The sequence below is a fragment of the Fusarium proliferatum genome (assembly GCF_900067095.1).
Source record: "Fusarium proliferatum ET1 genome assembly, contig: FPRO_scaffold008, whole genome shotgun sequence".
Classification (NCBI taxonomy): domain Eukaryota; kingdom Fungi; phylum Ascomycota; class Sordariomycetes; order Hypocreales; family Nectriaceae; genus Fusarium; species Fusarium proliferatum.
Genome location: NW_022194797.1, coordinates 2,590,019 through 2,615,941, shown reverse-complemented (window position 1 = coordinate 2,615,941; position 25,923 = coordinate 2,590,019). Strand labels below are relative to the sequence as shown.

Sequence of the window (25,923 nt, the reverse complement as noted above, 5' to 3'; positions counted from 1 at the left end):
TTAAGGTCTTATAATTTATATAATTTTAAGTATTATTATACTATATATTTAAACTAATTATAGTTATAGTATTTATATTTAAATATATCTTATTATTATTAGTTATTTTTAGGCTATATTACTTTAAGTATTATCTATCTTAAATATATTCTATATAAAATATTATTTTACTAATTACCTTATTATTATCCTTAATTATAAAAGTTATTTTAATTATTATTATATTATTAATTAAAGTAATATAGATTAAAATTATCTTTATATTTATAGTTTACTTTCTCTTATTTATATTTATACTATTATTTATTAATTTTAATTACTATAATAATATAAATAATTAAGTCTTTAGGTCTATCTATAAGGTATAATTTATTTTTAACTTTTTCCTTAAGGCTTTAATAATAAATCTCTATAAAGATATTATTATTTTACTAAATCTTAACTACTAGCTAATAGAACTTAATAAAATATATAATATATAACTTTTATTATTTAAGTATAAGCAGTTTAGCTATAACTTATTATTTTTTATTAATTACTTTAAAATTATCTTTAAGTGCTTATTTAAAGTTATTTTAATCTGTAAAAATATTTTAGGTATTTTAGTCTTAAAGATTCTTTTTATTCTTAAGATAGTCTTTTATAATAAATTTAAACTATTCTTTAATACTTTTTTAAATTAGAGATATAATAAATAAAAGCTTTTTAGTAGTAATATTTAATTTATTAAGAAATAAGTAAAAGTATCCTTTTATTTAGGTAAGAAATAAGATTATATTAGTTATTTATCCTTTAAAGGGTTCTAGTTTAGGTAGTTTTAAAGCTTTATTAAGGTCTCTGCCTTATTACTTACTACCACTATTATTAGCTATTATAGCATTTTACTAATTATTTATCTATATTTATAGAGTCTAAATTAAATTATAAAGCTATTAAACTTTAGCTGCTATTTTAGTATTACTAAATAGGGCTTTAATATAAAAAGGTATTAAACCGGTATTACTAGATATTTTAATAGTATAATATTATTTAGTTATTTAATGCAATATATTTTAAATAAAAGCTATTAATATATAATAATTAAGGTTTTAAATAGAGAAACTAGTCTATATTAGGTTTTTATATTTATAGGTTATATAAGGCATTATACTAAATATATTAGTTTTAGTTATATCTCTTAATAGTTAATAGTATAGGTAAGGCTTATTAAGGTAAAAAAGTATTATTAATAGCTAATAAGTTAAGTTCTATCTATTACTAAATAAATATATATATACTTAAATAGCCTATATAGAAGTAATATAATATAAAGTTATTATCAGTCCTAAAATAATACAGTCTTAAAGCGCTATTATTTCCTTATTCTATTAGTCCTTATTTAATTAGTCTTCTTATATATCCCTTAGTCTTAAGGTTAAAGATATTTAGGATTAAATAAAAAAGTGGGATATAGTTTAGGTATATAATATAACTGCTAGGGTCGTAATATAAAACGATTTGGCGTAAGGTTTAATAGAAATGCCTGCCTTATAAAGAACAATATCTATTTAATTTAGTATTGCGCTTAAGGAGCTAGTAGTATACTTTGGGATTTGCTCCTAATAGGAAAATGGCAATTAAGATAACTTTTAATTTAATAATGCTTATGGATAATCATGCTAATCTATTTAAAATATAGTTCTAACTAACAGCTGCCATCTCGGTCCACCTCTTTTTAAGTACCTATATAGCACTCTTTAGTCTTTAATCCTGCATAAATACGCCTTTCTTATTACTATCTACCTTAAAAATAAAGCTAGATAGAGTCTAAAAATCTATAAAATTCTATACTTACTTTTTAATAATACTCTCTACCCTATTAAATACTTAATATAATATTTTTAAGACCTAACTTTAATATTCCTTACTTTAGGGAATATCTTTAACTGTATATAGCCTAGCTATAGTATTAGCGCTATATTCTATTATAATAATTAGTTTATTATATTTACCCTCCTAGCTCTATAAATATTCTTTTAGACCTTACTTTACTTCTTTAAGGTTATCTATATTAAGATACTAGCTATAGTATCTATTAAGGTATATTATATTAAAAAGATCTATAATAAGATTAATATAGATATTTACTTAATTCTTATTAGTAAAGTATATAGGCCTTATTAGATCTAATTTACAGTTTAGTTTTATAAGTAGCTCTATATACTCTTTTATATTAGGCTTACTGGCTGCAGGCTTATTTATAATTATCTATATTATAATATTAAGGTGATTTTTATTATAAGTAATTAGCTTATATATTGCTTAAGTATAAAAAGTATATATTTTATTGTTTATTATCTCTAGTAAAAATATCGATATTAGCTTATGCCTAAAGAGCCTAGTAATAATAGTAAGGTTAAGACTAACTGCAGCTATCTTATTAATTATAATAATATTATAACGGTCTATATACTTAAGAACTTCTTCTATATATAGGTAATAAAAAGTTTAGAAAGAGCTGGCTTCTATCTACTATATTAATTAAAAGTTATAAATTATATAGGCTAAATTATAACCTTTTCCTTAGATTAATATATCTTTATATTTATTAAATCCTATAAAATAAAATAGCTTTCTATTAATAAGAAACTTATTTCTAGAGACCTTAACTGTTTTTATCCCTACTGGTAGTTTATAAATATCTATTACTATACTCCTAAAGAATACTTCTATATAAAGTTAGTAAAGATATATTACTCCTAATTACTAAAAATAAACTAATTTAGCAATTAAAGAGCTATTTAACTTAAAATAGTAACTAATAGGATATTTATCTTTATCTAAAAGTATCACTTTAATTAAGTAGTGGTCTAAAAAGATACTTATAGTAATATAAAAGTCTATAATACTAATAGTCCCTTTTACCTTTATAATAACTATAATATTATTAATAGAGATACTGGGAACTATAAATAGCTATATAGATCTTATAAGACCTATATAGTTAAAGAAGTTATATTAATAATATTACTTTTACTTACTATTTTTAAGTATTTTTATTCTTTTTAGTAAAATAGTATACCAGTTAAGTTTATTATTAACTGCTATAGTAAGGTAAGCTTACTTACTAGGCTAAATAATATCTAAGATATTAGTTTTAAATAGTATATAGCCCTTAATATATTTAGCTATAAACTAATTATTAAGGTATATATACCCTTAATATATAGTAGCATTAAAATATAGAAAGTAATACTATTAAAACCAGTTTAATAAGATAGTAAAGTGCCTTTAGTAGTAAACCTATTTAATATAATTATAAATATTTAAATTAATAAAAATATTATTATAGTTAGCAGGAATAAAAACTTGGAGTTTTAGCGGTATATTTCGTTTTTAGGCTCTTTTAGCATTAATGTTAACTGATTTAGTGAGGGTAAAGTTCTAAATGCCATTTAGTAAGATAAGCTCTTAAGAAGCGTTAGCCTGGGGTTTAAGTATAGTGAAAGTTTGCAATGAACAAGGTGCTGCGGCCGAATTCGCGGTCATGTCAAAACATGTTAAATGTTAATCGAGAGAACATATTGCTAATAAAATCCTGGAAATGGACCTTTTTCTACTGGGTAGGGATGGGATCCTTTAGAGTAAGCAGCCATTACCCGCACAGGTATCCGATCTCTAATTATCCTGTGGAACTGCAAACTGGCAATTTAATCTCTAAACCAGATTATAAGTTTCCTTGATTGGAGAGTCATGGCAGCAATAGGTAGCACAAGAATTACCCTGAAGAGCTTTGCTTATCCTCGGTTAAAGTATCGGCCGATGATTATGTAAGGATCGTTCCTAATATGCTCTAGCACAAGAACTGGTCCCCTGCCACAGTCCTCATGACAGCATTCCACTTTAATAACCGCCAATCATCGTCGCCAATAATGACTCACGAGTCGGTTTGCGGGGTAATACAGCTAGCAAATGAATCGCAGCAAAGTCAAGTGGGGAATAAACAATACCAGACGCCCTCCACTCAGATTGGAGCCAAGGCAGCTAGCCAGCCATATTAGCGGCAAGTTTGCCGACTGTAAAAATAAATTAACCTTATTCTAACTTTTATATTACTTCTAGATACTATAGATTTATTATATAATAACTTCCCTAAAGCCAAGCTTCTATCTTATAGTGGCTACTAAAAATAGAAACTTAAGTATTCTAAATAGAGATTAACTTACTTTAATTATAAGCAATTAGATAAGTTTATAATAAAGAGCAGGGCTATAGGCCTTTTATTTACGTTATTTAGGTATACCTTATTATTATAAAAACTATTAAATAAAGCCAGGCTTAAAAGGTAGTGCTATTAAGAGTCTTAATTAGCAATTAGGTATATATTAAGTAAAGTATATAGCTATATAAGAAAGTATATTTATTAAAAATAATAGAAAAGGTTAAGAAAGCATTATTTAGCTTAGGCTATACCTAAAGTATATAAGAATCTAAAGGCATAAAGTATAATCTTTCTGGCAGTAGGATAAATAACTTTAACTTAATGTCTCTAGAGGCAGTCCTTTTAATACTTATTAGTAAGTTATAAAAGCTAAATTAGAATATTAGGCTAACTTATAAAAGATAGTATAAGTATAATCTATATAGAAAGGTTACTAAACTTTTTAAAAGATAAAGGCAAGATAAAGCTAAGGATTAGCCTAAATATAGTAATAAGGACTTTACTTAATAATAGACTAGTTAAGATTTATTATATAGAATTAATATTATTTAGGACTATTTAAATAAGCTAATTAAGGTATATTTTAATAATATCTAGCTATAGATATTAATACTTATTATAAAAGGCTTTTATAACTAACTTTATTAAGAGACTAAGCAGTATATAATAATTATACTTAAGGTAATAATAATAGCATCTTTATATTATATTAAGATTAATGTTAACCTACTAGATAATACTTTTATCGATAAAGAGATATTAAGGCTATAAAATACTATAATAATAAATACAATAAAGGGCCTTAAGATAGAGAATCTTTAAGCACTTATTATAGTTATATTTATTAAGATATACTGTAATTCTTAACTTTTTAGCACTTTAATTAAGATTTTAGATTAGAAATAGCAACTTAAAGAAGGCCTGGCCTATTATTAGGTCTTTAATAAGGACTGTTAAATATATAGGACTATCTCTTAAACCTAAAGTATATTAATATAAGAGAGGACTTTTATTAAATAGTTTATTATTAATAAAGCCATAAGATTAGCTAGAAGAAGAGGAAAGAAGAAGGATCTTTTAGAATATCTTTATTCTTAATAGAATCTTATCTATTATTAAAGGGTAAGGACTTATTATTCTCTTACTACTAACCTATTAAAGTTTAGGCCTTAATTTAGTAGATATTTACTAAAGACTGCCTATATATAGCAGAAGCTAGTTCTATAATAAGCTAGCTATTATATCCTATTTTAGTAACTAAAATAAGCTAGTAATATAGAATAGTTATAGGATAAGTCCTTATTCTATTAAAAGTAATACTAGTAGTATTAATAGACTAATAAAGACTGGCAATACTTAGGCTAGCAATAAGGTAACTAAAGATATATTTAAGATTGGCGCCTTAGCCTATTATATTTAGTTAATTAATTTACTTTATTAGATATTAAATAGCTTTCTATAACCTTCTGTAGACTTTACTAATAGATATAAGGTTTCTCTCTGGCTAATTAAGTTTAAGGAACTTAATCTCTATTTAGTATAGTAGGTGCTATTCTTAAGTTATATTTATTACTAATAAAATTAGTTAGAAAATATATTTACCTTAGTAGTAGAAAGATTCTAGTATATTATATAAAATAATACCTGGCATTATAGACCTTAGTATAATACTAGCTAATGCAATATATAATATATCTATTATTTTCCTTTATAAGTGTATTATATACCTAAATTTTAAGCTTTTTAACTTAAATCTCCCTAATAGTTTTAATGCTAAGAACTGCCTTAATGCTACTATAAAGATAGTAAATATAATAACCTAGTATCTTAGGGGTTACCTATTGGCTTATACTATATTACTATAAATAAAAATATATGCTTTTATTAGTGCTAGAACCCTATTAGGTAAGATACCAGAATACTTATATAACTATATTTAATACAGTCTTGCAGTTCACTCTTAATACTATAATATACCTTTAGCTAAGGAATTTAAGTATTTAATAAATAATTTAAAAGATATATCTAATTGATAGGCTGGCCTTAAACAGGTAGATCAAATAAGTAAAACTCCTAACTTTTTTAACCAGTTATTTAACAGTCTGTAAAGTCAGCACCAACATACCTAAACAGCAGTTACTGGCCAAAGCATGCAAGTATCCGTCTTGGAACTTGAAGTTGAAGGCCCTGTTCTCAGTTCGAGAATCGAGAGCCCCGGACCCTCCCGAAATAATCACGCCTCCACGAAGACCAATCTGCCACCAACTGTCAATAACCTGACACCCAGAATGGATTATCCAAACCAGCTGACCGACAACCAATGGCATGTAGACTCACAATCCTTAACTACAATATCCAAGGATGAGTTATTCACTATATCTTAAACTTTAATGAATAACGACTTCCTTGGGCTTGATCGTATTGTTAGCTTTGAGGACATGATGTCGATTGGAAATATGTCACAGTACTATGGTACTAATAGCTAGGGGGTGAATATAACATTTTCTTTCTAGCTTATGCTGTAGTGTCCTGATAACCGGAAAACTGCAGCCATGACCTGATTCTGAGACAATCTAAGCCATATGGTCATTGACTTAGTGCTAATCCCAAAAGCGGGATTAAGTAATAGAATACACATGTTTACTTCGGTTTAACAGAACCCCAACCGTTACATGCAGTACCACTCAAGCACGCAAGATACTTCAACATAGCTATATCCAGTCTCACCAAGTTAACGCCACCACTTCGTTGCCAGGCCCTGACTTATAACTATTTTAATTCTCTTGAGAAAGTGTCCCTTCTAGAATCCTGTCGAGAGTACCTGGTCCAGCATGTCGACAAAGTAGTCAGCGGACTGTTGTGTAATGCAGAGCGGCGGTTTGATCTTCAGCACATTCTGGTGATCGCCGGTGGGTTGCATGATGACTCCCAGTTCCAGCAGCCGGTTGCAGATGGCCCTGGTCTCCTCCGTTGCCGGTTCCAGGCTGGTGCGGTCGCGCACAAATTCGAGGCCCAGGTACAGGCCATCGCCATGCACGGTGCCTATGAGGGGGTGACATTTGCCCAACCCCTGCAGCCGCGACTTTAGGCAGGCACCAACGATCCGCGCATTCGCCTGCAGCTGCTCCTCTTCGATAATGTCCAACACCGTGAGTCCCACCACTGATGACAGAGGTGATCCACCAGTAGAAGAGAAAAAGTACCCCTGGCTACGGTATCGATCAGCAATAGTGCGGCTGGTAATTACGGCGCCTAACGGGAAGCCACCGCCAATAGACTTAGCCACCGCCACAATATCGGGCACAACATCCTGCTGTTGGAAGCCCCAGAACCAAGAGCCCAGACGGCCAAACCCCACCTGGACCTCATCAGCAATAGTCACTCCGCCCAAATTGTGTACTGCCGTATAGACCTCGCGCAAGTACCTGTAAGGCAGCGCTATGCCGCCGGCGTTGCCATAGTAGGTCTCGCTCAGGAAGGCGGCCGGCGCACGCCCTTCGGCGGCCAACGACTGCAGACGTGCCACCGCGTCAGTGGCATAGTTCTTCGCGGCCTCGGCTCCACGATAACGTCCGCGGTAGGCATTGGCCGCCTCGACGGTGTGCACCCAGTCGGGCCGTGTCTGCAACGCGTGCGGATTATCGGCGATCGACGTGGAAACGGCATCGCTGGCATAAGTCCAACCGTGGTAGGCCTCAGCCATGGCCACTACATCGTGACGCTGAGTGGCCGCTAGCGCCAGACGAATGGCTAGATCGACCGCCTCAGAGCCCGAGTTAACAAAGAAGACCGTATCAAGCGGATCAGGCAGTTGAGCGGCGAGCCGTTCGGCGTAGCGCGTGATGGCGGCATAGTGAAAGCGCGAATTGGTATTGAGCAGTCGGGTCTGCCGTGCGACAGCCGAGGAAATGCGAGGATGGGCGTGGCCTACCGAGGCGACATTGTTGACCATGTCGAGGTAGACACGACCGTGGACGTCCATCAAGTATTCGCGCCAGCCCCGTTCGATCTGTGGTGGACGGGCATAGTAGTGCTCCTGTACCTCTGCCACCACTGCTTCGCGCCGTTCCAGCAGACCTTCATCGTCCACATCACTTGTGGGCGGCGTTACGCCCAGCGCTGCGGTTGCATCTCCAATCACCACGCTCCACCCAGGCAGATCGAAGGCAGGGATCGCGCTTGGCACATTAACTGGATCAAGCGCGGTCAGCAGCACGTCAATGCGGCTGCCGGCTGCAACTGTCGCTACTCCCACGGGCAGAGCCGTCCCACCTTGTCGTACATATAGATTGGCAGGTATTTCAAGGGTGGTCGCAGCGGCGAACCAGGCGGCCGCCGAAGTAGGGACCGTGGAGGGTAGGCTTGGTGTCCTGGCTGGGGCACCCAGCAGCGCTGGTCGCAAGGCCGGTAGCACGACCATATCAGCACCCTGGGCCAGTAAGTGCTGTGCGGCACGCTCTATCGCATCATTCTGAAGCCAAGCTCCCTCGTCGGCCAACGTCGAGAGAGTAGAGGCATCTAGAACTACCGCCGATCGTGGCGCTGCCAGGATCGACTTGCCGCTCCAGCGCGGCGCTATAGCGTCGGGGCGTCCCAGCGTATGGCGTATCTGGGCGGTAACCACCTCCAATGGCACCTCAGTGGCGCGACGGAGGATCGTGAACTCGCGGTCCAGCGCTCGCTTGGCATACTCATTATCAACGTCGAGACGCACCTGTTGACGTCCACTGAGCACCAGAACGACCCCACGCAGGACCACCAACGGCCATAGCGCGGTAATCTCATCATCACTGAGATGGCGTCGTCGATTGAATGCGACGATAGCCGGCAACACGGTGCGGAAGCAGGCATCGGCGTGGTGTAGCATCGAGGAAACGGTGATGGCAATCTCTGCCACCGCCCACGATTCAATCACATCGCCAAAGTCGATCACGGCATCTGGGAGGCTGAGGACATTGCCATCCGGACGCAGGACATTATCGTCAGTGACGTCAAAGTGGCCCAACTGACGTGGCAGGCGATCTGATATTGGGCGTAGCAACGTTAACGCGTGTTGGCTGGCTTCGGCGGTAAGCGCTCGCACGTCGACATCGGGCTCAGTGGCGGTAATGGCGTCAATGACCCGTTCGGCATGTCGTAAATCCCACTGCAAGGTACGTCCCGAAGCAGGATGGGTCTCAGTTGCCAGGGCCACACTGATCGCGGCTGATAGCTCGCCCAGCCGTTGCACCACGGCCGGGCTGAGGTAGTGTGAGCCGGTCAGTGTGGTACCTGACACGAAGGAGATGATGCGGCAGTGTAGACGTCCCTGACTGGTCTGCCACCACCCCGACATGACACCCTGCGGTCCCTCAATGACGTGAGGGATACGCAGGGATGGTTCTGCACGGGCAACGGCAATGGCGGCGGCATCCTGCATCTCAATCTCCAAACCACTAAAGACGGGGTTGCTGATCTTGAGCACGCCCAACGGCTCGGTATCGGCGGCAGTTAGGACGAGAAAGTTCTGGTCCTGCTGGCTGCCAAGTGGCCGCAAGTTGGCAGCAATGCCAAACTCTTGGTGTAAGAGGGCACATGCCTCTTCGAGAGGCAGCGTTGGTGTGGGTAGTTCAACATGGGAAAAGTAGTCGAATGTAGTCATGATGATTCACCTAGTACTACAAAGAGTCGTTAGTTATCCAGCGGTGCTGGATGGCGTTAAGTGAAGTATAAATGCTCCCCAGGTCTTTGTGCTAGCTTTCATAGCAGTACCAGAATAGGAAGGTAAAATGTATAAATAAGATCTCGCATTCTTTACCCTATTTAGGGTTAGTGTAGGACTATATACATTCCTTTTACGTAGCTTACATTCGGTAAAAGTGTAAAACTTACAACTGCCTACTAGCTTGTACATACCCCTGCTAGTTTCTCTTTTACTAGAAATAGAATAGTATTTAAAATCCCCTGCCTGTTTTTATCATTAGGGGCCGACACATTATAAATAGTTACCTAGAAGGTTTTAATACTGTTTTCTTTGATAAACTTAATTATTAGCTGTTTGTATTGCCTATATCACAACTTCAACTTACAGTTCAGCATCTAATAACGTCTTCCTGGCCAGGTTGTGCAGAGATGGACTTTCGGCACTATTTGGCCAAAGGGGTAATACTAAGATGTTTTGTTGATATGGCTAATGCATTGTACCAAAGAAAGGGCCGACACTTTCTGTCTAGGCAAATAGCCAATTAGTGCTCCAAACACTGAATAACCATACCGCGCCTGGCTGTAGACCAACTTGAAAGACATCGGGTTAAGCCATCCAAGATTAATTCATTTCTCCTCCGCACTTGTACTCTGCAGCTTGGGAAGCATAAGCGTTCCCGGGACCTTTTCAATCGGTGAAGAATGCTACTATAACATGGGCATAATGGAAATACTACTGTCAAACCATGTAATTTGCTTTTCCAACAATGCAGCACTGAAGACGGAAGGAAGATTCTTACTATATTGAAATAATTTTATAACATTCCAAACTGTCAGTTGGAAGAGTGGCGAGAGAAGGTCGTGACAGATACCAAAAGGTAAATAACATTAAGAAACACCAAAGATACGAAGATGTCCTTCCTCATTCCATCTGACCAGGACACCACATTTGAAGACTCCATTGCCGTTATCCACCGCCTCAAAGGCGCCTGCACGGATCATCGTAGGGACACGACTTTACTTCTTTATCTCTGCACACTAGAAGCTTCAGACACTCCGTGATCTCAAAAACTGAGCTAAATCCAGAATCGAGGATATCATCATCATACGAGGGTTGGTAGCTGCTGTGATCCTGCTCACAATTCTCGCCAAGCAGGTTGAGCTTGTATCTGAACTGTTTGAACCAACGAGATGGGCTATATTGATTCAGAACGTGTATGTTTCCCAAGCTTATTTCGACATAGTCGCCGTGGCAATCGTGATGTTCCGCGTTCTTTTCGAGAGGCCAGCAGTAGTGGTCTGACCATTCAGTAGTTCTGTTAATAATCCAGATTTTTAGTCGGTCATATTTGCTGTGCATAAATTAATCCTAGAGGGCACGCGCGAGTACTCCGCGTAGAATCTTCCTTGAAAAAATCGTAATAGGTCTTGGGAAGGTTGACGTTCCAGGATGGATCGTACTCAAATGCAATGTTTCGCGCACCACCGCCAATGGCAGCGTTGATAACTAGTGAATCCTTTTGCAAAGATTTCCAGCTCCTGGCCTTGATGCAGAAGATATCATGAGTTGGGTAAGCACGAAACCATCCTGCTCTGTCGCTCCCCATTGGGATAGCATGCTGCATTCCAGTTTCGCGGATAAGCAAGTGAAAGTGCCGGGCGATAATGTCCCTTGACTCTTAGCATGCAGACCACAGGCCTCCGTCTCTCAGATAAGCGGATTGGCTGGCCAGGTCAGAGTCTTAGAAAGAGAGGGGAACCAGATCGCCATTGCTGTCATCGATGTCAACGTAGTGAACGTCACAAATACGTGACCTGTGAGGGACGTAAGCGTCGGCCCAAATTTGGAGCCGGAGTTAGATGGGCATTTGGGGAAATGAGTAGAAGGTGCCCGTAGCCATTTAAACAGTTAATGATAATAATTAAATAGAGTTGACCTCGAAGCGATTGTGTTAAAAAGACTGATAGGTTAATATTAGCTGATAGATCTTTGGAAATTGTAAAATTTAATATATAAGGTAGGGAATAGGGAAGAAGGGAAGGATTATATATTATAAGGGCTAGATAATAGTAACTTATTACTAGAATTTATTAAAAGTAATATTAGTAAATATATAATAATTTAAATTAATATAAAAAGAAATTTATATTAATAAAAGTTTTAAAATCTTATAATTTAAATATAAACCTTATTTTTAAAGTTCTTTTTTTCTTTAAAACTTATATTTTACTTATTCTTTATATAAAAATAAAAAAAGACTTTATATAGTTAATTAAACTATTAACTTTCTTTACTTTTATAATACCTTTTAATTAACTTTTAATATTAGGTTTATATTATTATTATAAATAAATCACTAATATATTTAAAATAAAAATAATAAATTATTTAGATTTATAATATTTTAATAATATTAATTTTATTAAATTGCCTTTTATAATTTTATATTATATTAATTTTCTACTTTTAAATTATATTTATTTTCTATTATTAAAGTCAGGCACTATAGTTTTGCTAATTCTTAATAAGTTTTTCCCTATTTTGGCATAAAATTACATCTTTACTAACTGGAAAACTGGATTTACTGCTATTTAGTACGAAGTATAGGCAACTGGCCTGCTTAATCAGCTAGGAACTCATACTTGCATATGCCCAGAATACCTATCTATTAAACTAGGGAGCCAGAGGGAAACATAACTGTAAATAAAGCACTTACTAAAGTTCCTTTACTAAGAGCCTTTTAGGTCACTTTAAGTACTAGCGGTTATTAATAGCCTTATAGTTATATAACTCAGTTTACTTCATGCAGCTATTAATACTGTCTCTTGTCGTTTGAACGTCATTATGTCACCCCATGCACCGCCTACCGCGGACGTGACCTCTCCACTTAATTACCCATTTTCGGGTGGCGATGAGCTTGGGACAGTGAGTTCCACATCCGCCAGTACTGGTAGCCTTCTTTACTATCCTCGTCGTCGTTCAACTTGCCGAAAGTCAACATTTCGCGCCCTCAGGAGCAATATCCACACAGCATCACATTCGTCGACCCACGAGAATAATATCGACAACGACTTCATCCGAAACAATCGACGAGAGCCTGTCAGACGGGGATCAAGACGACGTTGCGACTGAAGAGGATCGCCAACAGGCCATCAACAGAATACAACCCTTTGGTATTAGGGTTTGGAATCCACCACTCTATCATGAAGATAATTCCGCAGCTGATGGCAAGGATGATTCGGTACCCGACCACGATGTTTATAATTGCACTTTCGTGTTCAACATTCTCCGGACACTATTTTCTGGCTGGTGGTTAGGTTTCCTGATATTCTTGGGCGGGATCATCTGCGTGACACTTTCGAGCGCGCACACCCAACCAACATATGGACGGGTTCTCTATGGATTAGCAGGATTCGTCTTCTATCCTTTTAGCAAGTCAGTAAGATGCACCCTGATCAATCTTCGAGCTCCGGACAGCCAAAGAAAGGCCTCGACATCATATAACAGCCATCCACCCTTTTGTGCCAGCTCTGACAACGACCAACTCTTATCTTATCCGCACCTATGCTATGATCGTGGTCATCATAGTTGCGACGTTAGCCAAGGATTTGAACCGCTCAGTCTTTCACCCACTTAGCATGTTCTTCCTGGGTAGCTTTTTAGGAATTATTCCCTTAGTCTATATCATTGGTCAAGTAGTGGCTTCGATTTCGACGCAGTCATCCATGGGCATTAGTGCGGCCCTCAATGCCATGTTTTCTACCATTTTCGAGGTCGTATTCTACTGCGTTGCAATCGGATGCAGAAAAGGCAAGCTCGTCGAGGGTTGCATCATCCGAAGTATCTTGGCAGGTGTCCTATTTCTTCCTGGGATTTCTATGTGCTTTGGTGCACTCAGGCGGAAGACACAACGATTCAATGCAAAGTCTCCCAGTGTTTACTTCAACGATGCTGCTCTTTACAATAATGGAGGTGTTTAACCCTATACTATTTTACACAGTTTACGGGACTTATGTAATGAGTTGTGAAAGCTGTTCACACAACATGCCTGATGCCCTGGCACCCAGCAGCGGTTGTCGTACGTGTTCTGTATCACAGCCGTTGGACATGAATGATACTCTGTACGCTGAAATGCTTAGACCATTCAGCTACCTCTGCTCCGTTCTACTGTTTCTAGCATATGTTATCAGGCTGTGGTTCACTCTGCGCACGCATTCAGCGGTGATCTGGAATGAGGGCGAAAGCACTCATGCTCGTAGATCCTCTGCCCAGCGAGAGGTTATTACTTCCCACCAAAGACACACGGCGGACCTTTAATATGTCCATCGAAGGCCATCATGTTCTAGAAAGAATCACAGGGCGTCATCATCTGGAGTAATCAGCCCAACAAGGTGTAATGTGACTTCTAAAGCTCTTTAACTCAGTCAACAGACTGATCAGGCACTGCCAGCGACTCATCCTTCTAGAATTACAGAAAAGCACTAATTCCCCTAAGATACGACGCAACACGTCCCAAACGGGAGCAGAAGGAAGAGCTTGTTCATAATGCTTACTGCAACGTTGCTGTATTATATTCTTGCGGTCATCCTTATCGATGCCGTGGATACTATTCTTCCAGAACTTTACATCGAGGAAAAGTCTCTGGGGCTGACTGTATTTGCACTGATAACAAACGCAACTGATATCTGGGCAAGTTCTCTTTACTGCTTGCTCGTCACACGCTCACATATATAGAACGCCATTTTATTTGCCGCCAATGACGACATTACGTTATCCCTAGAGATTGGTTCGGCCTACGCTCTCCCAGTCTCTCTCCTTCCATACCTGCTTTAGTCTTCTTTTCGGCGGTCTTTCTCTTACCTAGGCCTACGCAAAAGGATTAAATCTTTTCTTTAGTGTTCCCTCAGTGGGATATGTTTGTCATTATCTTTTCTGTATTTTTACATGTATACATACAGAATGAGGGCAAAAGCAATTACTTTAAAGGCTTTATTCTTTTAATGCTATATGCAGTTGTTATAATAGGCTTTATTTTATTAGATAAGTCAGACCAGTTATATACTTAATAGCCATGGCTTAAACCAAACCACTGTTTTTATATCATGGGTGTAACTGGCCGTGTCATTGTATGAGCATGATAGGAAAGATACTCACGGCTACAATAAGACTGGCAGCAGTCACACTAGGTGCGGCAACGTCAACGCTGGTAAACATAGGAGGGAACCTGCACTTTGTTAGACTGATAATTACTCGAAGAGAAATCAAGCCTCGGAATACAGAGCATGTACCAAAACGGACATAAAGACTACACTTCTCGCTAACAAGGCGGTGTTGAGAGGCTTTTGAGTGAATTAATTGCCAAAACGCCCTTAATATCAGACTTTTAGTGGCAGATGCCACTAGGAGAATTACACTGCACCGAGGCTGCTTGATGGTTGGTCGAATGTAAGGTAACAGTGTTGTACTATTCGTTATGTGTATTTGGTTTAGATGGCGTTTAATGATAGTGCCAGTTAAGTAGTTCTACTTATGCGCATTTTTGGAACCTGTATTAGAGGACCTATCCAACCCACCATCCAATAAGGAATTGAGGACTTTGGTGATACAGACATTACCCAAGTTCAAACAACTAAAGTTTGTTATTTGGCTAGGCTTAGATTCCAAGTTTTAGGTTTGGCCTAAGACAGCAGGCAGAAAGCTGTGAAACCCAGACTTAACGCAAATAGCTGCCAGAATACTATAGGAAAAGACTAAACCCAATTTTTACAGGCAAGGTTATAGAAAAATAGCCTTAAAGAGTTTAATTTAATACTAGCTCCTGCTATTATCTTAAAAAGCTCTATAATTATATAGGTATTTAAATAATAGTTTAATTATAGAACTTTACTGCTAAAGGGTAGAAATACCATCTTCTTGCCAATTTAATTTAAGACTTCTGATTTTTTTTATTATTAGTAAAGGTGCAGTTTTAAGGTTGGAAGGAATGCAACCTGCCGCTAAATATATAGTCCCGGTAAGAAACCCAGATTTAAATAAGATAAGAACAATTTTCCGTGCCTCAGATACTGAGTGCAAACACGGCAGAGCTAGACTAGTGGCTACAACAAATATCAGACATTCCTTAGCTACCATTTATCTGGAGGCATGGCGCCCAGAGCCAAAGCTTGATCGTGCCTGTTTCGGTAATGAAGGGTGAAGGAAAAATGGATCTGCGCTAACTAAAGTCACCTCTGCCGAGAGCGTCTCCACACTGATGATTATCTGGTCATTAGGAAACCAATCAGAGCATCTGTAAGTATGAAACACATACTTAATGTGTATCATAATAACTTTCCGTCTTTATGATAGCAGGGATATACGTAATGTCCAGGAGTTTCTCATTTTGAATCAAAATACTTTTATTGACGCTTCCACTACTTATACCTAGGGATATGTCCGAAGTTGCCTAGGACTGAGATATCTCTTTGTCTTGTTGTCTTCATAAGAACGCCTCTTTGCATTAACAACTGGAACTCCTGTTTCGCTCTGTTTACTTTATACTTATTTCCTGTCGCTAGTGATTGACGACATAATGGTAAATTATTATTATTACGAACCTTCTCTTCCTGTAGCAACGGTTTTTGCAGTCATCTTTATCCTGTCATTTGCTGTTCAGCTCTTCCAAACCATTAGAACAAGAACATGGTTTTTCGTGCCATTTCTAGTTGGCTCACTGTGTAAGTCCGCCTATTTATCCCGCTCTTTTCGACCGATGGCTAACAGAGTCTACTCATCAGTCGAGGCCATCGCTTTTGTTAGTCGCGCAGTCAGTGCCCAGGAATCGCCGAACTACACCTTTGGTCCTTGTGTTGTACAGAATTTACTTCTTCTTCTGGGACCCACATGCTATGCTGCATCCATCTACATGGGTCTGGGACGATACATCCGAAAATTGGAGGGGGAGCAGTTCTCGTTGCTTAAGCCGAACTGGCTGACGAAAGTCTTCCTCGTTGGCGACATAGTATCAATTGCGCTGCAAGCGGTTGGTAAGTCTGCATATCAGTCAAATAATAGCCATGACTAATGGTTTTCAGATGGTGGAAAGTTCGTCAAGGTTGACACCGCAGACAACGAGACGACAGTAGAAAGCGTTGTAACTGCTGGCATAATGGTACAGCTCGTGTTTTTCACCCTCTTTATTGCGCTGGCGACATCGTTCCACTTCCTATTTCTCAACAAGTCTCTAGTACAGCCTTACGGCTGGCAAAAGTTCATGGTCGTCATTTCCGTAGCAAGCGCACTCATCCTCGTACGATCGCTTTTTCGAATGATTGAGTACGTTGAAGGACGTGATGGAGAGCTGCAATCTAAAGAGGTGTATCTCTATGCCCTCGATGCAATTCCCATGGCTATTGTCAGCATCGGCTTTCACGTTTTTCATCCCTCAAAGTATTTTAATAGCAGGAGAAAAAGTCTTTGCGAGTCAGAGAGCGAGATGACGCTGGGTTTTCCGCATATTCCGCGCCCTGGGTCATAGTCAAAATAAACAATAGTTTCGGCGCGATAAATAGTTATAGTTCGAGGAGGTTTTAAGATAGAGATTTTCAGTCTGTAGGTCCATTCCTTCAGTGAATAAAAATAGACGGTTATACTGCTAAGATATAGACAGATTCTAGCCTCCTTGAATAAAATTTTGAAATGCTTGAACCGTAAGCTGACAAGGAAGTGACAGGCCCCTGTCTTGTTGGCAAACCAACCCGATTGATTTGAGTGTGAGCCCGGTTTCCATGATCCTTTGGGCGATATGGATCTTCCGGCAACTGTAGTCTTGCGAAGTGGCAGGAAGGATATATATAAACACAGTCCCGTTTCCCAACACCTGGCCTAAGTTCTTAGATAGGAGCATGCTGAGTTGTTTTCTCCTGATAAACTAGACTGGAGAATTGTTATGGTGAAGCATGTCCGCGACTCGGATTTTCCAAATCCCCAGTATGTGTCTCTCTCGAGGCTAGGTATCGCGTTTCTCGCCCATCACGTCATTGTTGATGGTATGAGCGCCGTCACCTTTCATTCCTCACTATAAGACAATCTGAAGTACATTTCAGATTCAAGGCAACTGCCTCATCGGCCCATGAAGCTAAAAGCAAGGCCAAATATTTCAGCAGCTATGAAAAACCCCGTCGATTGTCTGTCATGCAGTTGTGGCCTTTGCGATGGGCCTAGCTCGTTTGGAAAGCCAATCTGGGCTGGGGCCGCAATGTCTACAACACCAGTAACCGATTTCAATCTTGTATTCGTATTATTGCGATTCCTACCAAAGAGCTTTCAGTTGTCATTCAAGAGTGCAGCACTTTAACAGCCCTGCTCCACTCTCTTATCTGCATTTCTCCCACCCATAATATCAGAGACTATGAGAGTGGATTTAGTTCCATAAAGCTCTCATTAGTGATAAGGCATATAGGGGCCTCAAAAAGAGATAGCGCCGACCACATCTACTTTCTGACTAGCTGTACGCCGTATAAGCAACTGAACACAATCGAGAGCTATATAACTCACTCAGTTATTAATCAACGGTACATCATGGACCTTACGAGTTCTTTCAGTAATGAGATAGTAACTAAAGCCAAAAAATATCCTCAAGATAGCATAGTCGAGGTTAGGTAGGATCAAAGATACCATGTCTCATTGCCAATATCAAGAGGGCACAGAGACATTGTACACATATGAGCTGCCCAACATGGACTTTATTGCTTCTGTATCTTCACCGAAAGGTGGTGGCCTAAGACTTGAGAAACTTGTCTTCGCGCAGTGTGGGTTAGTTACCGATCCCGTTATGTCATTCGATTGTGTCAGCATGGCAGGAGGCAGTCTGACTATTGGTATTACTTCCTCAACCCCCGGGCTTCAGGTTCACCGTAGCAAGTTCCTGGCTGGCATTACAGTCTCTTCACTTAGTCCAACCAATTCGAATAATACCCTAGGTAAGTTCGACGTTTCTCTTTTCTCTAAAGCCGAACTCTTCGACTCAAAACACAGCCCATCTTGCCCTCCTAGGCCCAACAGGCCTGTAGACTTCTAATAAAGCGAACACTTAATATAAGGCTAAGGGAGAATAAACTATAGGTTAGGGCCCAATAGGGTATTAGGCAGGCATAGAGATGAGCCAAAACCTCTACAAGTTAAGGAATCTACACCAAATACCAACAAACAGCCAAAAGATCTTTAAGATAAGGTAGTTAAGTACTGATATAATATCAATAAAGATAATATTTATTATAGAGTCTTACAGGCTGTAATAGCTATTCCTAAGTAGAAGTTTAATGCCTTTATAGATACCTTTAGAAAGCCTAACCTTTTAATTGCCTAATTTAAAGATATCTATTAGCACTACTATATATATCTATATTAATTACTTTCTTAAATAATAGGTTATATTAAAATATGAAAAATTATTATATTATTAATATTAATAATAGCTAGACTTCTGCTATTCTATATATAAAAATATTTATATTTACTCTAGAAAGCCATTTAACTTCCTACCTATAATCCTTTCTGGCATTATAGCTTTTAATATTACTGGCCTGAGCCCCTTAAGTATTTTAGTGTAATCTAAGAACGTTACTTAATAAGGCTTTTAAATAAGTTTATAAAGTTAGGGCTATATGGTATACACCTTTAATTCTAACTGGGTGGCGTTATATCACCTGGACGTTCATTTTAAATATCGCAATGATAATTGAATGGATGTCTTAGTAGTGCCTTCCTGATGCCCTATGGGCAAGTTGCCAGATCACCATATCGACTCTTGTCACGAGTGTCATTATGACCACTCAAGCAAGCTTCTTCTCCATTCCACCTTATAACTTCACAGCTGCCCGAATGGTCCTTATGTATATACCCTCCCATGATTGGAAGCTTTATGAAAGTGCTTATTGGCGGTACACTGACCGACTAGCTACTAATTCATAGGCCCGCGAGAGGAATGGAATTTGCGAGCCCGAAAACAAGCTTTGAGTGTACCTCCTAGTGCCACTTCTAGCAGCAACTGGCTGACTTCTGTACGGCGTCGGCGCCAGCACAGATGTCTACTCTATCCTGCCATGTATTGGACTTTTTCTCATCGGCTTCTAGACCGATGTTTGCCCTCCCATTGGTCTAGGCTATGCTCTTGGCTCCTATCCTGAGCTGGAGGACGGGATTGTCCAACTGTCCATCAGGATTTCTAGCTTCCCAGCCAAAATCTAGATCCTAGGCAATAGTGAGGGCAAGGGGTATTTTGCCCGTATTTGTTTATTAGTGTCCATTACATTTGTGCCCTGGGGGCTTAAACCTCTTTTAAAACCCTAACCTTATCACAAGTCAATTGTCCAACTTTGTGCGCATTGTTGATGGGGGCGTGCCTAGCTTTTTTATCCAGCCATGGACCAAACTGAGTGGCCCGCAAAATGCCATAATATACCTGGCCGTTAGTATCTTTACGGTCCATGCAACCTCAATCTGTTTTCAGTTCCAGGGCAAGGTTCTGCAAAGGAGTAGTGTATCTCTATATTACAGGAGTTGCAAGCAATATACTATGTGATTTAACAGTCGCCTATAAGGTTAAGCTTTAGGCTGTGAAAATAGGTAATAAATGACAACGCCGTGTTCTTAGCCAACACGTCGTCAGCAACATTATAAATCCTTCGAAAATCCGCAATCTTACTTCTACAATATTAACAGAACTAATGAGAAATGTCGCAAGTAACAGCCAGGAGGTATTTAACTAGGTCTTTGCTCCTTGCATGTTCCTTTTTGTCCGCATTCGCGAGCAGATGGCCCGAGCCACCACTGTGGACTGGCAAAGACCCCTATCCTTCGATTCTTCGATCAATCGTGCCATCATACCAGCCATTCGGCAGATGGGAAGCTGTGCACAACGCCATGAAAACATGCAGCAACATCACTGAGCTCGACCTGAGGAACGGTGGGCCAAGTTGAACAGAGTTTCCCGATTATTACAATCTGCCATTCCGGCCCGACGGAAGCGATCGCTATCTCTCGCCGCCACAAGTAGTATCGCTATATGACTACGAGTTTCAAAAGTCTGAGTTGGAATATATGCGGTCAGGAACACCACATTGGGCAAACGATGATGGCACATGACCAGTGTCGAGTTCCACAAATGCTGTTATAAGATGGGCAACAGAAATATGTTATCGCGGCCGATGGAAATGGGATGAGCTGTCGTACAAATTCAAATATCCCGCTGGCCTGACAGGCTACTCTGCATGGCATGGAGACGGAATTGCACGAAGCAGGTATGATCGACGACATACATCAATTGTAAGGTTATCAAGGGACAACATGCAGCTCTGGTTGGACGCTATGGACTTCTCCAAGTTGCACACTTTGTCAATCGAGTATGGGAACACTCGGCCAGAAGGGAAAAGCTTACTCGTTAATCTTCCCCGAGCATTAACAGGTCTCGAGAATCTCTCTATTCAAGTTCGGTGGTTAAATTGGAGAAAACATCTGGCAGACTGGGAAGCTGCCCCAGGGCCATTACCAAAGAACAAGTGGTCTTCTTCACCGCCTCCTCCTGCCCTCGATTTTATCTTGGCATTACCTCCAACATTGAAGAAGCTTATCTGGAAGGAGAGTGAAACTGTCCATGAGGATATCTTCAACCCTGTTTTAAAGCATCACGGATCCTCGCTATAACATCTCCAGTGGACGAACCATAAGAGGGGATTCAAGCCCAGGCCAATACTAAGTGAGGATCAGCTGCACAGCCTTTGTAAATGGACACCTGGTTTAACCAGCCTTACAATTAATCTCGAACGAAGAAACGGGACCTTACCTCAAGAAGAGCTGAACATCCTTACTGAGACTTTACCCGAATTAAGAAGGCTGGTTGTTAATCTAAATTTGTTAGATAAAAAGCTACTGATAAACAATACTGGCTATAAAGATAAGAAGACACATACATTAGATTCCATTTTAGATGTCAAAGAAGGTCTTAATTTGTTCCAAGGTCTAATAAAGGCCAAGGTCGGCAAGAACTTCGACAGTATAGAGTTTCTTCAGGGTGAATGGACTGATGATTGGCCTTTCGGACAAAGGTTCTGGGAGGATGGACATTGGGTTAGATGCTGGTTGGTTAGAAAGGATGGGGGAGTAGGGGCGAAATGCAAATCGGGCATGAGAACGCTTTTGACCCCGACTTCTGATAGGCATTAGGGCATCTCAGGTAATTATGCCTTTAATTAGTATGCTGCATGGGATAGGTTCGCGGGAGCGTTATTTTAAGTTGAGTGGACCGAAAGCTAATGCTTGCATGGCACGCCTCACCTCGACTATAACATCATTAAATTTGCCTATTAGTTTAGGTCACGAAGAGTATAGTCCTGGTTCCCCGCGAGAAAATTAAACTTACTGCAACTATGGGTTGTGTTGGTTGCCTTATTTGTGAAGAGCTAATTAGTGTGAGGCAGCATCCGAATTCGTCCGCAGACCGAGCTAGATACTCCGCCACCAGAGGGAAGCGGGCTATCTCAGACGGTCGGTCCACTTCAACTATGGGAATGACCTGCAATGCCATTTTAGTAAGCGCTAGCATTTAGACTACAAGTGAGAACTCATTTAGATAAACATCTGGCCTTGAACTTGGAGGTTGCGACTGCAGATTCTATCCTTGAATTTTCATGCAATTTCCATAATGATTCCATTACTACAAGACACCTCAATTGCAGCTAGCAAACCATTTGTAGCTACTGCCAAACGTGGTGACATGATATGCAGCGATTCGTCTGTATCATCCACGATCGAGTATGAGCATGCATCTTTGAGTGAAACCTCCTGGTCAGAAGAAGCAGCAGAAAGCAGTCATGAGAGACCTGCTCTACACAAAGTTCTATCAGATCTTTTTGATGAGAATACTTTTGCCAAACCCTATCGTGCAGCGAGTAGGGTCTTGCAGGGCTTTGACCCGGCACACCGTGGTTTCCCCGAAATCGTGCCCCAGCAGGGCCCGAAGCTAGGGCGATGGGAAATTCGCGAACCTGAGTTCTGGACATGTGGTTTTTTCCCGGGAATACTGTACACGTTGCTCGAGCGATCCATCAGATACCCGGGATCGATTAGGGCCGGCAGCCCCGGACACGGATCATCCATGATTACCAGGGGCCATTTACTCCCGTTATGCAAGTCATGGTCTGAGCCACTTCATGCCATGGCTAGCAGAACAGACACCCACGACATTGGTTTTATCATCATGCCGGCCCTCCGCAGAGACTTTGAACTATTCGGAAGTGAAAGAAGTTTAGGTTCTATCATACAAGCAGCTCACAACTTGGCTACCCGTTATGTGTTAGCTGCTGGTGCCATTCGCAGCTGGGACTGCCTTCTGAAGAAGGACATCACCGTCACAGATATGGAGAACAATCTACTCACCATCATTGATAGCATGTGCAATCTTGACCTGCTATTCTATGCTGCTGCACAGACGGGTGAACAGAGACTCGCTGACATTGCTTCATCCCATGCAACAACATTATTGAAGACGCATCTTCGACAAGAGACTGCGAGTTCAACTCTCAAGCGCGGATATCAGGGGCAACTCTACTCAACTTGCCATGTTGCCAACATTGACCCCAAAACAGGAGATTTGAAATGGCGACGGACAGCCCAGGGCTATACGGATGATTCGACATGGTCGAGGGGTCAAGCGTGGGCTATCCTTGGTTATGCACAAACTTACAACTGGACCAAAAAGGAAAGGTTCCTCGACGCAACTTGCGGATGCGCCGAGTACTTCCTGCATAGACTAGAGACATCCCCTTCTTGTGTGGAGCTTCCGGTTCAGTACAGTTCAGGACACAAAAGCGTTCGCCGAGGGCGACATGTGCCGCTCTGGGACTTCGATGCGCCCATTGAGAATCCTGGAGAGCCTCTTCGTGATTCGTCAGCTGGTGTCATTGCTGCCAATGGAATGTTATTGATATCTCAGGCGCTTGCTGGGTTGGGAAGATACACGTTGTCAGGCCACTTCTTCGACGCATCTATTGAAATCATCAAGGACACGTTAGATGTTTGTCTCGCTACGGAGAAAGTCGTGGTGACTACCTCTGAAGACGGTGGAAAGTCCGTCAAAGTGGAAGACGCTGTCCTAGGGACCACCTTTGATGCTCTTTTGAAGCATGGGACAGCTAACAACAATGAAAACGCGAGGAGACGATATGCTAATCACGGATTGGTATATGGCGATTATTATCTTGTCGAGTTTGGAAATCTTCTTCTGAGTATGGGGCTGGTCTAATATATCAGGTTGTTACTAAGACTAATAGATTCCTTCTATACCTGTTTAGATCCTCTTAGGTACTAGAACATAAAGAGCGTCCTTGTCTTATAGACACGACCTATCGTTTGCTTCCAATGGACTCGTCAATCAACACCTGAAGTGAATTGATAGTTTTCAGTGTGATGGCTTGAGATGTCTCGTTGAGATGTCATAAGCTTTAACGACTAATCAACACCTATGTCCTCTAATCTATTGAGAAGTTCCTGAAGTTGAATGTCTTGGTTGCTACTGTTTTGCGTCATATCTATCGAGTCTGGCAGTAAGGAGGCCACAGAATGATGCATCAAGCCATCTTTCCTGTGAATGATCCTGTCAAAGAACCTATCCATAAAAGCCGGAATTTTCTCTTTCGACTGCTTGTGCGCAATACGAATGCCGCACAAGATGTCTGTTGCCAGAGGCAAGGTGCTCCGCATCTCAAAGAGACACTGACAAGCTCGGGTTAGGGTATCCATCTGAACCGGTGCGTCCTCGGTCCCGCCTACAACGATGTATGCCGCTGTCCCCAATGCGTGGGTGAGCCAATACTCGAAGCGAATAACGGCAAAGCTACGGTAGGTCCAGATCGCGGATGCAAGGTTGCTGGCGTGGGCGTAGCATCGTTCCCTGGGGTCGAATTTCCCAAATTGCGCTTTGTTCATGTTGGTAAAAGGTCGCAAGATGGCTGTCAGCATTACCTCTGCCGATATACTGTCATGTCTTTTTAGCTACCTGTTCCAGCCCTTCTTGGCCTCTCACTCACTGTAACAGTATTGCAGATGGCAGAACGGCATCCTCAAGCCGAAGCTGATTCGGACAGTTTTGTTTCCAGTTCACTATTGATCTATAAAACTGCAATGCAAGCTGTGGGTTCTTTGACGGTGCTTCGTTCTCGTCTGGATAGATGAAGTCCAAAGCTTCTTCGACTACCTCAGAGAGTAGAGCATCAACCTCCCTGATCTCCACCTTCAGCGACTTTTGGACCTGGAGGGATATTGGATACGGGTACCACCAGTAATTACTAGAGGTCGGTAACAGAAGAGGAAAGTCAGGTTCACGCCAGACCTTGGGAAATACAGGTTTGCGTGTTAACTTTCGGAGGCCGAGCGCTTGGGTTCCCCGCCTGCCAGGATATTAGCGATAACATGAACACCATGGAAGATTTGAGGGTTACCATTCACAACAATAAAATCCCCAGATACACCATGAACTAGCTACTCTTCCCTGTTTAGTACGCTCCTCGTCGACACCTAATTGTTGCTTAGTGATGTCTACGTTGTTGAGTCCCTTGTAGACATCCATGGCACGGAAGTAATAAGGCAGGGCTTTGGTGCCTAGACCAAGGTTTCCTTCGTAACAGAACATGGCCAGTAGCCCTTGGAGTAAGGGAAACGAAACTGTGCCTTGTTCGATGGTGGACAGTAGAGCTTCGGCCTCATCAGCCCAGTAGCGTCCCCTAGTTATGGGATCCCCCGTATCTTGAAAGGTCTTGGAGTTCATTGTGTACAGCTTGAAGACTGGTCAAAATATGTAGCAGAAAGTGCCTGGTGGGAGACTCACGCAACTGAGGGCAAGCAATGCATTAACTAGGAATCGCAAACAAAATGATCCGGAGCCGTTGTCTGCTAAGTTTGGATCCATGGTAACAAGGTCTCTTTCAAACATTGGACGGTAAAGGGTCCTTTCCACGATATTATCCCAAGTCCAAAACATTCTGAGTAAGTGGTTCATCAGCTGGTT

At 40.3% G+C, this 25,923-nt stretch overlaps 8 protein-coding genes across 8 annotated transcripts; 5 read left to right on the top strand and 3 right to left on the bottom strand.

Annotated features, from left to right (window-relative positions):
- Positions 1-4,522: 4,522 nt before the first annotated feature.
- On the top strand, positions 4,523-4,972 carry FPRO_14752 (uncharacterized protein; the record flags this gene model as incomplete). Its single annotated transcript, XM_031219813.1, has 2 exons — positions 4,523-4,556; positions 4,896-4,972. 2 exons carry the CDS (start codon positions 4,523-4,525, stop codon positions 4,970-4,972), a joined length of 111 nt encoding a protein of 36 aa, XP_031085534.1.
- A 2,029-nt stretch (positions 4,973-7,001) lies between these two features.
- FPRO_14751 (uncharacterized protein) lies at positions 7,002-9,842 on the bottom strand (the record flags this gene model as incomplete). Its single annotated transcript, XM_031219812.1, has 1 exon — positions 7,002-9,842. One exon carries the CDS (start codon positions 9,840-9,842, stop codon positions 7,002-7,004), a length of 2,841 nt encoding a protein of 946 aa, XP_031085533.1.
- Positions 9,843-10,771: 929 nt separating this feature from the next.
- On the bottom strand, positions 10,772-11,490 carry FPRO_14750 (uncharacterized protein; the record flags this gene model as incomplete). The annotated part of the gene is made up of 3 exons (XM_031219811.1): positions 10,772-10,872; positions 10,937-11,182; positions 11,274-11,490. 3 exons carry the CDS (start codon positions 11,488-11,490, stop codon positions 10,772-10,774), a joined length of 564 nt encoding a protein of 187 aa, XP_031085532.1.
- A 1,963-nt stretch (positions 11,491-13,453) lies between these two features.
- On the top strand, positions 13,454-13,864 carry FPRO_14749 (uncharacterized protein; the record flags this gene model as incomplete). The annotated part of the gene is made up of 1 exon (XM_031219810.1): positions 13,454-13,864. One exon carries the CDS (start codon positions 13,454-13,456, stop codon positions 13,862-13,864), a length of 411 nt encoding a protein of 136 aa, XP_031085531.1.
- Positions 13,865-16,455: 2,591 nt separating this feature from the next.
- Positions 16,456-17,400, top strand: FPRO_14748 (uncharacterized protein; the record flags this gene model as incomplete). The annotated part of the gene is made up of 3 exons (XM_031219809.1): positions 16,456-16,600; positions 16,661-16,909; positions 16,958-17,400. 3 exons carry the CDS (start codon positions 16,456-16,458, stop codon positions 17,398-17,400), a joined length of 837 nt encoding a protein of 278 aa, XP_031085530.1.
- A 3,809-nt stretch (positions 17,401-21,209) lies between these two features.
- FPRO_14747 (uncharacterized protein) lies at positions 21,210-21,566 on the top strand (the record flags this gene model as incomplete). Its single annotated transcript, XM_031219808.1, has 1 exon — positions 21,210-21,566. One exon carries the CDS (start codon positions 21,210-21,212, stop codon positions 21,564-21,566), a length of 357 nt encoding a protein of 118 aa, XP_031085529.1.
- Positions 21,567-22,563: 997 nt separating this feature from the next.
- Positions 22,564-24,162, top strand: FPRO_14746 (uncharacterized protein; the record flags this gene model as incomplete). The annotated part of the gene is made up of 1 exon (XM_031219807.1): positions 22,564-24,162. One exon carries the CDS (start codon positions 22,564-22,566, stop codon positions 24,160-24,162), a length of 1,599 nt encoding a protein of 532 aa, XP_031085528.1.
- Positions 24,163-24,368: 206 nt separating this feature from the next.
- FPRO_14745 (uncharacterized protein) lies at positions 24,369-25,683 on the bottom strand (the record flags this gene model as incomplete). Its single annotated transcript, XM_031219806.1, has 3 exons — positions 24,369-24,894; positions 24,947-25,306; positions 25,358-25,683. 3 exons carry the CDS (start codon positions 25,681-25,683, stop codon positions 24,369-24,371), a joined length of 1,212 nt encoding a protein of 403 aa, XP_031085527.1.
- Positions 25,684-25,923: the final 240 nt, after the last annotated feature.